This window comes from Eupeodes corollae, chromosome X, assembly GCF_945859685.1.
Source record: "Eupeodes corollae chromosome X, idEupCoro1.1, whole genome shotgun sequence".
In the NCBI taxonomy this organism is placed as follows: Eukaryota; Metazoa; Arthropoda; class Insecta; order Diptera; family Syrphidae; genus Eupeodes; species Eupeodes corollae.
Window position 1 is genome coordinate 5,822,477 of NC_079150.1, and position 16,917 is coordinate 5,839,393.

Below are 16,917 nucleotides of genomic sequence, written 5' to 3' on the forward strand. Positions count from 1 at the left end.
TTTCGAAAATGTTTCTACATTTTTTCCCAAATATTGAGGGTTTTTCTGCCATATGTTTATGCTAGCTTTTCCTTTAAGATCTCAAACAAATTATTGAAATAAAACTACGAGTTTTCCAAAGCAGATCTCTGTCAGTAGGTAAACATTTTTCGGTGGATTTCAATCACGAAATTTTTTTGTTTTAATTGACAGTCATTTGATGATGAACCAATGGCAATATAACTGTTATTTAAAATTAATTGAACACGAGTATCCTTTCATCTCTGACAACAGTACTTGCGCACAGGTTTGAATATCCCTGTAACTGGTTTATTCTTTTTCGAAAGTATAACCGAAAGTGTCAGGCTGCTGCTGAAGTGAAAAAATGAGTTTCGAATTCTTAAGTGTTCATTACTCCCAATAATTTTTTGTTTACAAAATACTCAACCTGATTTCGACGACTTAAAACAAACAAATTTAAATATATCACGCTCTCAAGGTGAACACAAACACCTTTTCATGGTTCAAGGAAAAAAACTAACGCGATTCAGAGTTCAAGACAAAAACTAAGATATTTCACAGTTTTAGCTATTAAAGGAGCTAAATCCTGAATTAACAAGCGCAACCAAAAAAAAAAAATAGCTGTACAGATGTTATATGTAAATTATTTAGATATAATCATGCAAATCTGATCAAGAGTTATCAAGTTTTTAAATTAATTTTTGAAATCTTCTCAAGCTCATCACAATTTCACTCTCTGGAATTTTAAGCAAACAAAACAGGATTCATAAATGTTTGAAAGAAATCTGACCCTATTTCATTATTAATTTTATTTTGTTTTCATTTCATTCGTTTTGTTTCATTAAATTTCATGTAATTTTATTTTATTTAATTTAATTTCATTTGATTTGATTTGATTTAATTTAATTTAATTTAATTTAGTTTAATTTTATTTAATTTAGTTTAAGTTAATTTAATTAAGTTTCATTTAATTTAATTTAATTTCATTTAATTTAATTTCATTTAATTTAATTTTAGTTTATTTAATTTTAATTTAATTTAACTTTAATGCTGAAATTAATATAAGGGAAGACATTTATGGAATTGAATATTGAGAGTCCAGATTTTAACCCGCTGTAAACTCCTTTCATTTCTCAAAACAATTGTCTTCATCTTGGAATGATTTTAGCTTCATAGCATGTTTACTGTATCTCAACGCATTTTTGGCTATTATTCACTAGAAAATTGGAACTTTCCGAACTCGGCCCTAGATACGAAGCTCGTGGCTACCCTCTTCATGCAAAATATCCTAGGTTGGTCTTGGTGAAAAAGGGGAAGGTTTTCTTTTTATTAATTATTAAATCTTTATTGTTTTCATGGTACATAACATTTTAGTACATTAAGAGTTGTGCTTGTGGAAAAAGTTACTTTTTCGGGTTCTTTTAAGAAGTGTTTAAGCTCTGGCCAATTAAGATCAATTCTGTGAAACGTGTATGCACCATAAAGTGCATGCACTTGTGTACTTAAGCATACAATTGGAAGCATTACCAATAATCCTAATATAATGGATGAGTGAAAAGGTGAAACTAAATTACAGATTTTTCAAGTAGTACTTTTAATTTTGGAAGCTATGTACATGTGCTTAAATTTGATAATGTTAAATTTTAAACAGATTCAGAATAAAAAAACAGTAATTTTGTTTTAAATTATCTTTTTTCCAATTTCTGTCAAAAAACTGTAAACAGTATACTGTACAAAAATCCGTTATCACTTTTTGGTCTCAGGTTATTGTACTTGCCCATAATTTTTACAAGAGCTTGGTGTTTTGAACTTTTACTATACATAACGATATATTTTAGCTTATGATAACACCAGTGTATGGCTTGCATTTCTGGCTGATAGTGCTCGAACTAAGTGAGATACACTTAATATTTTTTTTTGAAATTCTAAAATCACCAAGTTCAACAATAGCAGGGAAGAAATCACATATGCATTGGGATCAGGCCTCTTTCATAAGTTCAATTAATTTTTTAAAGCTGTGACTACATTGTTCTTCAGCCCAAAAACATTTACAACTCGATTTAATAGGTACCTTAACACAAAACACACATCCTATTTTACTTTTTACTCCTCCTCATACACTATGTATTTTAAGGTCCAAATCAATTATCAACTAAAATAATTTTTACTTTTATTAATTTTTGCTTTCATTTTCCATTGACTAAGTTTTTTCCAAATAAACTAACTACAATTTTAGAGGTCCTTGTTAAGTTTGTATTTACGATTAATTAAATGATTATCTTTCCATGATGTATTTTTTTCTTATTATTTTTATTTGTATAAATAGTGCTTGCTTAAAAAAAAACTGTATCAACTAACAAAAATGTATCCTCCTCAATAAGACTACTAACAAAGTATACCAACATTATCTTATTCGCTACTTTCTCTTCCACTTTAAACCCTCTGCCTTTTTACACCACATCCTTCCCGAAGTCCACAATCCAAAATAAAAAAAATATTATTCGTACTATAAATGAAACAAAAAATAATTAAACTTTTTTTATATTAAATATAAAAAAAAACAAGCAAAAAAGAAGAATCTCTTTTTCAAAAACAAAATAAAATAAATAATTAAACAAAAGAACAAAATTCAAATAGATGAAAAGTTATAATAGAATATTTTTACTTGACGAGCAGCTAATAATTACTAACTTAAGAAATGGTTATAAGTATTACTAGTATTTATATTTATAACATAAAATTAAATATTTAAATTCCTTCTTTGAAAAATAAATAGAAGTTTTGCTTTCTTGACTTTGGTGTTTTAATTTTTGTTTCTTGATTATTATTTTTTTAAATCAAAACTTTCGAATACATGTGTATGTCTATATATATTCTTTTATATATATGTATATGTGTGTATGAAAAGTATTCGTTTGATATGTATATTAACAAAAATATAAAGCACATTTAAAAGAAAATTATTTTAACAAAAAGCAGTATAAATTTAATTAAAAAAAAAAAAAAAAAAAAAAACAGAACAAACTTTTTTTTTTAAATTTTCTACACTCTAAGCACATTAAACGATACAAAAATCAAACAAAAAAACTTTAAAAATCAATGTTGTTTTGACCGAAAATGAAAATACGAAATGAAATTTTGCAGGACCAAACTGAGTCGGCAGCTATCCTGAAAATTAAGGAAAGCATGCAGGAAGAGGCGAAACGTTTCGAGAAAGACTCTGATCATCCTGATTATTTTATGCAATAACATCCCTCTTTTCTTAAGGCTAATTTTAATTTTTAATTAAACATAGAAAACAACGTATGTTATATGTGTAAATGTATTTTTTTAATTATCTATATCATTGCTTTATAATTGTTTTAAATTAATTTAATTTTCTAATTTTTTTATTTATTTTATTTTTTAATTACATACATTATACAAGTAATTTCTTTTCATTTTTGTTAGTCATTTGTAATATTATTTCTTTGATCAAAAACGAAAACATTATCAAGTTTAATTTTAAATATATATAATTATTGTGTACATACATATTAGTGTGGCGCTTATTTGGAAGTGTTTGAATTTTTTTTTATGAGTTAACTATATTTTGCGAATGTAAAAAAGAAATTGAAATTTGAACATTTTAAACTGAAGAACTAACAATCATTAGTGTATGCTGTCCTATTATGGTAGTACTTAACGTTTTAAAATAAATTTTTAAGTAAAACCTTTGAAAGCTGTTAGTGGCAATCAAAATCAAATCTTAAAAGAAATTTGAATTGTTCCGTGAAGGATATTAAGGAGAGGAGGGTCGTGTTTTGTTTATATAGAAAAAAAGTTCACACATTTTCAAAATAAGGATCACTCTGATATAAGTATAAGTTATAATATGTGTGCATTAAATCAATTGAAGAAAAATTGGATTATTCTTCTGCACATGTGTAACCAACATTTGGTCGCTTACGTATCCTCAACATCTTCCTAGCTATATTCTTCATCTACACTTTCAGCTAAAAAAAATATACATGAAAACATTTTGAAAAGACACCATCACCAAGTTTAAAGATACATATAATCCTTTAAAAAAAAATAATGAAATTAAAATAAAATAAAAAAAATTTCTAAAAATTCTTTGCCTTGCTCTGGTCGGTGTATTGTTTGCTAACTTTTATATAGATCGATGTTTTTAAAGCTTTTTTTTAAGTATATATATATTTATATATAATGTATACATATTTACGTGTATATATAATTACAACTGTTTTTTAAAAGTATTTTCTCTAAGAATCCTTTTGTGTATAATTTAAATTTTTGTTTTAGGATTGAAACTTAATCATGGTTATTTTGTATGTTTTATCTATATCTGTAGGCACTCTCTGGGCAATGATTTTTGTATTTATTTATTATAAAAGAATGATTTACATAATTTGTTTCAAAATAACTATTAAGGGAGAAAAATAGGCCTCACGTTCGAAAAGCAAATACAAGGTTGTATTAATTTGAGGTACTACTCACATGTTATTCAAAGTTCAGATCTTGAGCCAATCACTCATAAATGCATGTTGTGTTCACGTTAAAAATGAAGTCAGGGTACACGTGCCACATGTGTTATTAAATTATACGCAGCTAAACGCGTATATTTTTATAACCTCTTTTTTTTTTTAATAAGTATGTGTATTTATTGTTATTCGTATACTAATTTTTTGTAAGATCGTTGTATTGATGTTTTCAAAAATATACACATTTTGACCTCATGATGCATTAAGACCATTAATATTAAAAAAATGATATGATGAACCCCGTTTCCGGGTATGCAAAACTAATTTATTTAGCGGGTTGACCTTAAATACATAAATGCATATGAATCTGGTCAGTTTGTTATTATTGTTCAATTTTTTGTGCAACTAAACTATCAGTTGGAAACACAAAGGAAATGGAACATTTATATTTTTCCAAACTATGAAATCAGATGTTTATTGAAAACTTTTTCATCATTTGAAATTAAAACCTGAATTGAAAGAAAAAAGTTAAATTATTTTTTTTTGGTAAAAAATTTAAATTCTAGTTTCATGTTGATATCAAACATAACAAACAAAGCTATTTTTATCTAAAACACAAACGTTTAATGATGAAAACCAAAGATGGCTATAACTGGCCTAGAGTAATTATACATCAATATTAAGTTTACGAACTAACTTTTTATGTAGATCTATATATTGGTTATCAAGTTGATTGAATGCAAAACTCTTTTTTAATAAACGATGTAAATAAAGATTCTTCTGTTTTTTTCCAAAGCATAATTAATGAAAATGATAGATTTTTCCACTCGTTTATTTCGTTTCGAACTTCAATTTATTCAATGCTATGTTTTTGAAACCAAAAATTCGTTCACTTGCTTTGTTTTTACTTAATCCTTTCCAAATTTGTCTCAAATTTTAAATGATATATTTTTTAGGACATACATTCATTAAATCGTTATATTTTTAAACAAATTATTAGTGATTCATCATGAAATTTTCAATTAGATAAACAGACGAAAACAATATATAAATATGCTTTTTTTGTTTTTTGCATTCTTCAAGACAAACAAATGGTTTTACTAACAGCATGAAAGAATTCGGATATATCATTCCTTAGCTAAATTAGTTAAGGATAATTCGTATAATAATCTGGCGTGAACTAACTATTATTTAATTGGGATGTCCTTTTTTACAAAAGGCATCATCATTGCTGAAAACAAAAAAATTAACTTATTTAGTTGTTTTAATCATAAAACCATTGAAATATTTTATTTTCTCGCAACATCTCACTACCAATATATGTTTTTCTCATTTTTTGGACCTTGTGTTACCAAAAAGAGTTATGCAAATTGGCACTTTGAAACATTTAAGGCCAACATTATTGTTTCATTGTTTTCAATCTAGTTTTCAGTTTAAGTTATATCAATTAACGTTTAATATTGTTATAATGAAAGGGCTCACAAACTGATATTTTAATTTGAAAAATAAGCCTATTTTAGAATCACAAAAAAACATCTTGTCTTAATTAATTTTACCATAAGTCAAAACATCAAAATGCTGCAACATTTTCAAAAAAATGTTAGCTAAAGGCCAGTTTTACAGTAGAAGTTTGAACTTAATCTAATCTTAAACTTGGTTCAAATAAACTCAGTCGGTTTTTCAGCGTAAATTGAATTTTAGATTAAATAAACAAAGTCTAAGCATGTTAACTTGAGACCATAGTAAAAATTCTTATTTGCTTTTCCTTTAAAACTTTGTATAATTTGGTACTTCATGAAACCCATAAATGAATAAAATTGAAGAGAATTGAAACAATATAATAAATCTTAATAAAACGGTTGTTCGAGAAAAAAAATGTTTAAAAGCCATTAAAAAGAAAAGGAAAACTTAGTGCAGTTGTAAAAAAGTCCTAACTAATATGAATTTAATAGTTTTGAAAAGACTGGAGGATCAAATTAACCGTTTCGACATATTTGTAACTGATTTTTGTTTCTTGCGGATGCTTTTCCTCTCATCACTTTTATAAAACGCATTTTCTCTGATAATACACTCTTGAATATTACTTTCAAAACTTAAAAGCATTAAGTAAATTAAATTTTGTTGAAATAAATGTTTGTTTTGCATTGTTTTACAAAATTTTTAAAATGTTAAAATGAACGAAATAATAAAAGTGTAGATGTCACATTAAATTTAAGAATCATTACTTTCAGAGGTTCTCCCCATTAAATTTAAGAATCATTGTTTTCAGAGGCTCTCCATGTTTAATTACAGTTTAAAGTCAGTTTAAAATATAGATTGAACTTAGTACAATGTTGAAACAAACACTGTAAAACCCGTTCACTTGCTGAATATAAGTTTAAACAAACAGTAGACCTTAAACTCCAACTTTGTAATTAATTAAGTTATTTAACCTGCTTTGCACAATGGCAGAGGCTAATGAAGTCGGAAATGATCAGATTCTTATTTTATAAACATCGTGTATAGACCAGCAAATAATACATTTTATTTCAAATCATTGGAAGCGTTGATTCTAGTTTTGATTGTTTGTATCTGTACTGTATACTACATATGTATATCTACAAAATAAAGTTCATTGAACTCTTCATTTAAAATAATTTGAAACATTTCAAACAATCAAAAAGTCATATTATAAATAGTAGACCTCCTTTTTACACGGGTTCTTAAGGTCACGCCGCGTATACTTAAAATATCTGGATCTAGAGTAATACTATTTGACCAATTATAGCTATCATTGGTTTTTATAATTGAAATCATTCGTTTAAAGCGATCATTAAAAAATTGAAAGAATTTCCTGATTCAAATCCACCAAAAAATGTTTGCAACAAAAATCGGTGGAACTATTCGTTTTACTTTTGAACATAAAAGTATCAGCAGTTCAATAAAATGAATTTCCGTCTGGAAAATAAAAACATATTTTTAAAGAAAAATAATTTCGCAAATAAACTTATTTTTTCACCAAAAAACAATTAAGTCTACCGAAATGTTAGAGAAGCTCTGTTTCCAATGGAACAACATCTTTGTTTTTGATTGTAATTTTCAATAATTGTACTTAAATCTCATTAAAAACTATTTCATGCAATGCTAGATTAGAGAGATTAGAATAAGCCTTCTAGAAAAAAGAATATTTCGAGAATTGTCATACTAACTTATTCAAAAAAATGTTTAGTATAGTTTGCACTATAAAAAAAAAAAACAATTTAAATAAGTTTGCATAATGACTTTCTTAACTAAAAATATTGAAAAGTATCGCTATTAGAAAATATTGTTTCAATCAATTATCAAGTGGTCCTATTTCTTGACAAGCCTTTAATAAAGCCTGCCGCCAGAGGATTCCAAATTCTTGATGATTACATTTTTAATTTGTTGCCTGAAACAAGTGCTAAAAAAATAATTGCCAAGAATTAAGTTTTGTTCCTGTTGATTTAACAATAACTGTTTATATGCATTGTGTCATTCAAACGTGGAACTGCCACGAATACTAAAAAATACTAAGAATTTTATTTTTAAACGTACAGCATAGAGTTCAAAAACGTCTAAAGACTCAAATGGTTTCAATAAAGGGGCGTTTTAAGCTAAAGGGGTTTAGAGGTTGATTAAAACCTAGATACAACTCTAATAGATCATTTTGGTACACTTTTTGAAACAAATGTTCACCACTTTACCTATTACTGATAAAAAACTATTGGTTTTAATATGGATCCACACAACGTGTCAAATAGGGCCTCTATGGAAGCTCATGCACTGCCTAACAACTATTCACCTGTTAGCGAAGTTTCAGCTGGTGGTTTCATGCATTTAGAATGTATATATTTAGAATCCGTGTATTAAGAATAGGTTATCGTATTTATTAGGTCTTCATGTAGTTAGTGCAATAATACGGATTCCTCGTAAACGGGTATTCTCTGAACAAAAAGCTATAACTTAAGTTACCTTAAATAATTGTATTTGCTTTATTGCTTTAGACGAGTCCCTTATTACAAAGTTGAGATTAAAATTCCACTGGGTGGATTAACAAATCTTTAAGATAGGTTCTTAATATTCAACTGACTGCAGAATTAAATAGTTGCATTCTTAACACCAGTTATATCCGCTTTCTGTATATACTTTCTTATGTCGCAAATTTTTATCGTGGTAAAAATAATTATTTGATTCAGATGATTTTTTAAAATTTTTTTTTTAATATGGAATAAAGTGAGACTTTTAACTTACACAAAGTATTTCCTCTTTTTGAAAAATAAAAAACAAAAAATATTTATATTAAAAAAAAAACGTTCACATATAATATATTCTCATATTCAATTCAGATGAGCCTGAAAGAAGTCAAATATAGCTCGCTGAATATATTCGGACTTGTGCCACCGCTTGTCTCCAATGAGTGCAACATAAGCAACCACTCCGATCAACCTTGATGAGAGAGTAAAGAGTCTGTCGTCATCCCTTGCAGCTGCAATTTTAAGGATATGATGTGATGTGATTAAGAAACAGTATGGAATATAAAAATAGAAACAGATAAAAAAAAGCAAAAGAGAAATCGTGGAACTGCATATGGTACGCCATTTTTTGGAGTTTTTTTTTTTGATTCAGTGTTTACAAAAAAAAATTATACGTGTCTTGCTCTTTGTTTTTCTTGGAAGCATATTGCAATTAATAAAACGAAATAAAAAAAGAATTGTATACGTTCTCACGTGTCAATTTAATAAAGTGGCTATTGTTCAGTTCGTTTAGGTCTCAACTCCACCCCCAAATTTTTCCTCTCTCGTTTACATATTTTAACCAAAAGTTTTTGAATGAAAGAAAAAAAAAATTGTCTCACATTTAAAGCCGTAATATTTTTATTTTTTTTTTCAATTATAATTCAGTCCCATATGCATCATCTATTCTAATTCTTGTACTAATATTTATAGGGACTTTTAAACTTTATTTTCAAATCTGAAATTTCGAGCACATAATTCCTAGTTTTTAATTTTGAAGCTTGCAGTTTTTTTCTTTTCTAAAAGTGACTCTTTTTTAAATAACAGCTAAGTACTACATATCTCTTTTATTCGAAATCAAATCGAAATTGAAATTGAAGAAAAGGTCAACATTTTTGCACCTTTAAAAAACTTACCGGTTTTCTTAATTTTAGTTTATTTTTATCATCTATTTTTGCACAGTTTTTCATAGGTCAGGTTAGAACTAATTCATAATGTAAAAAGTAACTATTTTGAGCAAATGTTTTAACTGTATTTTTGAATTTACCATATTAGTCAGTGTGTTTTCAGAAAATAATACTGAGGTTTGGAAAAAAATTGGAAGCGAAATTTTTTTAAAATATTGTGTGCACATCCCAGATGTTAGGTGAAAAATTGAAAAGTGAGAAAGATTAAGGTTTAATTTTATGAAGTGCAAGAAGCGAAAATAAAATATATTTTTTTCAGAAATAATACAAAATAAATGCAAATTGTAGAAAAAGGATTTTATTAACTGAAGCGTTGTTGTGATGACATCTTTTTTTTTTTAAGAATCTACGGCTTGGCTAACAGCCCAGTTTAATGTGAAAAAATTGTCTAAATATTCTGATAATTGTTAGTAACAAATGAAACCATAAACATTCTTCTCCTCAAACAATTTAACCGTAACATCCGTTCTTTAAGAATGCCCATCTGTTTACTCTTAAGCCCATTTTCGGACGTACTGTAAAATACACGAATGTGGAATGCTTTACCAGACTCAATATTTCCCACTCAATATAATATGCAGGCCCTCCTTTCTTAATCGCTCGCACTGTGTATAATCATTATAGGAGTATAAAAATCTTTTGTACTTCCAATGATAAAATATTTTCCAAGGAATACTTTTGCAACACCTCTGGTACTTACACTAAAAAATCAATTATCCAAAGCCTTTTTCAGCCATTTAAAGAAAAGGTTTTTTGAAATAGGGTGACCTAACTCTATTATAAACTTGTAATTGGTGCTAATGTTCTACGCTTCCCCCTTTCTAAAGAAACATTAGCATTTATTAAAGAGCTGAGCTGTATTAATCAATAGCTCTTCTGGAGAGGAAAAACTTTTAAAATCAAAAATCTATTGTGAAGGTCATTTATCATAAACCATCCTAGCTGATCTTACTTCATTATTTATGATTATCTAATTTTAGTGTTTGTATACCTTAATTTTACATAAAAAGCTTGTCGGTGAGAGTTTGGTAGCATTATGGGGAGGCCGAAAAATATCCTTTATCCTCACTCTGCCAAAGTGCAATATGACCAACTGTTAAAAATAGCCTCTTTTCACTTTTGTAAATTGCAATAAACTTCTCGAGAGTTATTACCAGGGCAAGGATTTTCATGTTCGTTAAAATAACAGGTTTTACTATATTAAAATCCAAGGAAAAAAATCGGAATTCAGCCAACACAAAATAACAATACAAAAACAAAACATAAAATCATTCAGAACAAAACAAAACATAAAATCTTTTAGAGTAAAACAATACAAAAAACCACTAAATTTAAATTGTACAAATACAAAACCTAATCATCGGTATAAATTTCGTTGCCTTAAACCATAAAATACTTTCTGACATTTTCAAAAGTAAAATTCTGCCTATAAAAAACTTTTGAACGTTGAAAATGAGCGTTCAACTTCAGTAGATGTCATTGGAGCATTTTTGAACGACAGTATCTCAGGTTCAGGATTCGATAAAATGTTTGAAAGTTTTGTTTAAAACAATTTCAATTTTCTTAATTGGTTTTACCAATGGGACCAACTGCACCTACTTTTTTAAAAGAATCTTCTATTAAATCTAATTTAGTTTTTAATGGAAAGAAAGGGCAAGAAGGTTCACATTGGAAGACTGGGAACCATGACAGTAGGAATTGGGATAGGTGCTACCAAAGGCACTTAAAATAATTAAGGTTCGTACGCACTTAAATCACATTTAAATAATTAAGGTTACGAAAATTCTACCTCTCTAAAATTCAACGTTAATGGTGGCTTCTAAGTTCAATTTTATCTGAATTTTTAGAAGTAAATATCTACTTTTATTTTCTCAATGGAGAGAACGTAGATGTGTAAAGTATTATCGAATGATAAAATTGAAATTCTTTAAAAATTGTCAAGGATTTTCGTTTTAGAGAACAAATTGAAGCCGTCTTCTAATATTTGAGAATATTTAATGTTTTTAGTTTTTCTTGCTTATAGTTCCAGATCCTTGCATTACGAAGTAAAACGTTCTGCTTGGACATAAAATAGTATTTGCAGTACGTTAGAGGACGAATCTGGATACAAACAAATTCTCATTAGATAGGTTCTGCTTTACGACTGCAGCAGTCTTACATACTCACTTTGAATCTAGATTCTTTAAATGTAATCTTTTCAAGCAGGGCGCAGTATGTGCCCCCATACATACCTCTTTAATGCTGGTTGCATGAACTGCGTATTTCTTTGAGTTTGATTAAAAACTTCCCAAATCGCTCGCGGGCTTGTCGAATTTGGGCTTTATTTTCCGGCTTTCTTTTTTGTTCATTTGATTTCCCTATTAGTGTTAGAATTCAATATCGGTAACAAATTTAGTAATTAACAAATTTCAGAGTCCTTAGTATATTATAATACATAATTTGTATGCTACAATAGAATTGCTATTACAAACGTTATTTAACTTTCATGTGCAGAAAAGAAATATTTGTTGAAGTTTTCTACGATGTATGAATAAGTTTTATTACCTACAACAATATTAAATTTTAGTATATTTATTTATTTATTTATTTATTAAACAAGGGATTCTTATTTGAAATGCTTGAAGATTTAATTTAATTCATCCTGAAATAAGACACTGTTAAGTTAAACAAATTTATCTAAATTAAAAAAAAAAACAGAGAAGGCAAAGGTATTTTATTTTAAATTTAATTGCTCTTTGAAAAATCATATCCAAAACTTGGAAGTATTTTTATTAACAAAAAAAACGCTTAAAATTATTGGAAAAATCAGCATCACATTTATTAAAATCCGTATTTTTTTTATGAAAATACAAAATAGCGCAAATAACTTACTTTTTTAACTATGCTTTATGCAATAATATAATTATGTTTAGTATATCAAGATTTAATAAGAAGAGCGATGCATTGGATTGATTCGACGGACATGAGGTGTCTGTAACACAAACAAATTCGTTGGATACGTTACATCGATTTCTGTAACCCACAGATTGAATAAATACATAAGTGATACGCGACTCTCGTTAAAAATGGACAACGTGAACAACGCATCCGGAAAGAAGCCGACCTTTACGGTCGTTGTGGTGCCTCACCGAATTAAAAAAAAAAATCGTTTCTCCGCTAATTTATGGCAAGAAACTTCTTTTACTAATTAAAATTAGTTTAAATAAAATTCAGATCCAGTCTTGAGCTATTTTCATTTTCCCTGCTCTTTGGAGCCAAAAAGGTAGTTAAGGCTTTTAAAGCTCTTTCAAAAAAATATCAATTACAAGTTTTTGGAAAAATAAAAAATCATAAAAAATCTAAAATTGTGACGGAGGTTTCTCTGTCTTGTGTATTCGAAACTATAAAGATAATCCAAAGTCGTACATTTCGTATATAGGAGTTAATACTTTGTGCAAAACTCGAAAAGATAAGCATCATAATATCTCTTGAGTTTTTTTTTTAGAATATTGTCCTTTTGCATCTTCTTCTTTTATATAGTTGAAAGAAAAAAAAAAATCAAAAATCGTGATATACTTTGAATTAAAAAATTATACTTAATCCAATAAATATGTACAGGAACGGTACATTTTCACGCTCTAACTACCAAGAAAAAATACCTTTTACAAAAATCATTGATCGAATCCTTAAATAGAGAATGAAAATCAAATAAAACTTGTGATAGAATATTTGCGGAATTTAACGTCCTAAACCTATATTCGCGAAGCTCTCAGCTACATTTAGCACAAATGGGTTTAGTTTTCGTCATGAAACCTTTAGGAACCATCCACCCGTGCCAAAGTATATTGAACATATTGACAGTGGTTAAATTAAGAAATTTAAGGGAATTTGAGACAGTTTTTTGTGAAGCAGGGGCCCTTGTGCGAAGGAATGCCTAAACTGCACACATTTATTGGATGGAGTATAGTCAATTAGTAAACATTTTATTATTTTTAATGCAAAAGTTAAAATTCATAATAATTTCAACGAATGAAATAATCGAAAGAAAGAAAACACATTTTTTTTTAAAATGACTGAAAATAGGACTTTACTAGAGGCATTTGTTATTCATTGTTCTAATTCATTCATTGTTATTAACCTTATATGAATATGAGTTAATTCTTAGTTAAACCCTATTAAATAACTGTGAAAACATACGAAAGAACCTGTCGAAATCGAAGTACATATTATGAAAGTAATATGGTTTGCTTTGTCTAAACATTTTTTGTTTGACTTTTATATACTATAAGTTATGTCAAAGTAACGTGTTTAAATACAATTTAATCAGACAAACATTTTTGAGCAAAAAAAAATGTATATAGATATTTTTTGATATACTAACCTCACATGAAATGTAAAATAAATAGTTCTTTCGTTAAGGACTGCTAGCCAAATGGAACGTTATAATGTTAGATCAATCAATGCTCTTGATTTCCTTTTAAAAGCTGTTGCCTATTAATATTCTCGTGATAATTTTCTATGCAGGGTTTCAAACAACCTCAAAAATGAGTTAACTTAAAAAATGTGCTGGGCTGTAATATAAGTGAACTGGAACAAGATGAACTTAGTAAAACTATGTCAAGTTAAACACGCATACCCTTCGGAGGATTCTTCGATTTGAATATTAGAATGGTTGAGATGAGTACTTGCAACGAGAAGATGGAATTTAAGGATCTATGATTGATATACAAAGTATTTGCTGTGTCTCTATTGAATTAACCATCAATGACTTTCAGCAATTTAGTTGCCTGTGCTCGTCCGTGAAATGGAAATAATATTTTACAAGTAGGCCGTTTACATGTGCATGTGCAGTGCATAATTCCCTGCAAAACATCGTACACTTTCGCATGATCAAAGCGGATGAGGATGATCCTCGTTTGAGTTCTACCTCAAGGTACTAATATTTTTCGTTACTGAGCTTCTAGACCAGCCTACATTTGTGAATTATGTGATTTAAGAATTCTAAAGTGAAATAAAATTAACTCATTCACATGTTCTTATATTCGCAATTTTAAAGTGCCACTTATGTTAAACATAAATAATTCACTTTTTTTAATTTGAAGTCATTTGATTTTCTATTTAATGTTTTTCTCTAACTTGAGATATTTATACATATGTATATGTACGTACATATTTACAGCTATAAACGATAACCTCTCTCGTCTTTGTAAATTGTTACTTTGAATTATTAATTCGTCAATATTTATATATAATAAAATAAAACAAAATATATATGTAATATAATATAATATAATATAATATAATATAATATAATATAATATAATATAATATAATATAATATAATATAATATAATATAATATAATATAATATAATATAATATAATATAATATAATATAATATAATATAATATAATATAATATAATATAATATAATATAATATAATATAATATAATATAATATAATATAATATAATATAATATAATATAATATAATATAATATAATATAATATAATATAATATAATATAATATAATATAATATAATATAATATAATATAATATAATATAATATAATATAATATAATATAATATAATATAATATAATATAATATAATATAATATAATATAATATAATATAATATAATATAATATAATATAATATAATATAATATAATATAATATAATATAATATAATATAATATAATATAATATAATATAATATAATATAATATAATATAATATAATATAATATAATATAATATAATATAATATAATATAATATAATATAATATAATATAATATAATATAATATAATATAATATAATATAATATAATATAATATAATATAATATAATATAATATAATATAATATAATATAATATAATATAATATAATATAATATAATATAATATAATATAATATAATATAATATAATATAATATAATATAATATAATATAATATAATATAATATAATATAATATAATATAATATAATATAATATAATATAATATAATATAATATAATATAATATAATATAATATAATATAATATAATATAATATAATATAATATAATATAATATAATATAATATAATATAATATAATATAATATAATATAATATAATATAATATAATATAATATAATATAATATAATATAATATAATATAATATAATATAATATAATATAATATAATATAATATAATATAATATAATATAATATAATATAATATAATATAATATAATATAATATAATATAATATAATATAATATAATATAATATAATATAATATAATATAATATAATATAATATAATATAATATAATATAATATAATATAATATAATATAATATAATATAATATAATATAATATAATATAATATAATATAATATAATATAATATAATATAATATAATATAATATAATATAATATAATATAATATAATATAATATAATATAATATAATATAATATAATATAATATAATATAATATAATATAATATAATATAATATAATATAATATAATATAATATAATATAATATAATATAATATAATATAATATAATATAATATAATATAATATAATATAATATAATATAATATAATATAATATAATATAATATAATATAATATAATATAATATAATATAATATAATATAATATAATATAATATAATATAATATAATATAATATAATATAATATAATATAATATAATATAATATAATATAATATAATATAATATAATATAATATAATATAATATAATATAATATAATATAATATAATATAATATAATATAATATAATATAATATAATATAATATAATATAATATAATATAATATAATATAATATAATATAATATAATATAATATAATATAATATAATATAATATAATATAATATAATATAATATAATATAATATAATATAATATAATATAATATAATATAATATAATATAATATAATATAATATAATATAATATAATATAATATAATATAATATAATATAATATAATATAATATAATATAATATAATATAATATAATATAATATAATATAATATAATATAATATAATATAATATAATATAATATAATATAATATAATATAATATAATATAATATAATATAATATAATATAATATAATATAATATAATATAATATAATATAATATAATATAATATAATATAATATAATATAATATAATATAATATAATATAATATAATATAATATAATATAATATAATATAATATAAT

At 24.5% G+C, this 16,917-nt stretch overlaps 1 protein-coding gene across 2 annotated transcripts in view; it reads left to right on the plus strand.

The window, feature by feature from the left end:
* Nucleotides 1-16,917, plus strand: part of LOC129953285 (single-stranded DNA-binding protein 3) — a 74,234-nt gene that overhangs the window by 55,980 nt on the left and 1,337 nt on the right. For both annotated transcript variants that reach the window (XM_056066303.1, XM_056066304.1), the window contains one exon: nucleotides 3,145-3,303. In XM_056066303.1, coding sequence (XP_055922278.1) covers nucleotides 3,145-3,249 — 105 coding nt within the window. In that variant the 3' untranslated portion in view covers nucleotides 3,250-3,303. The remainder of the gene's footprint in view (nucleotides 1-3,144; nucleotides 3,304-16,917) is intronic.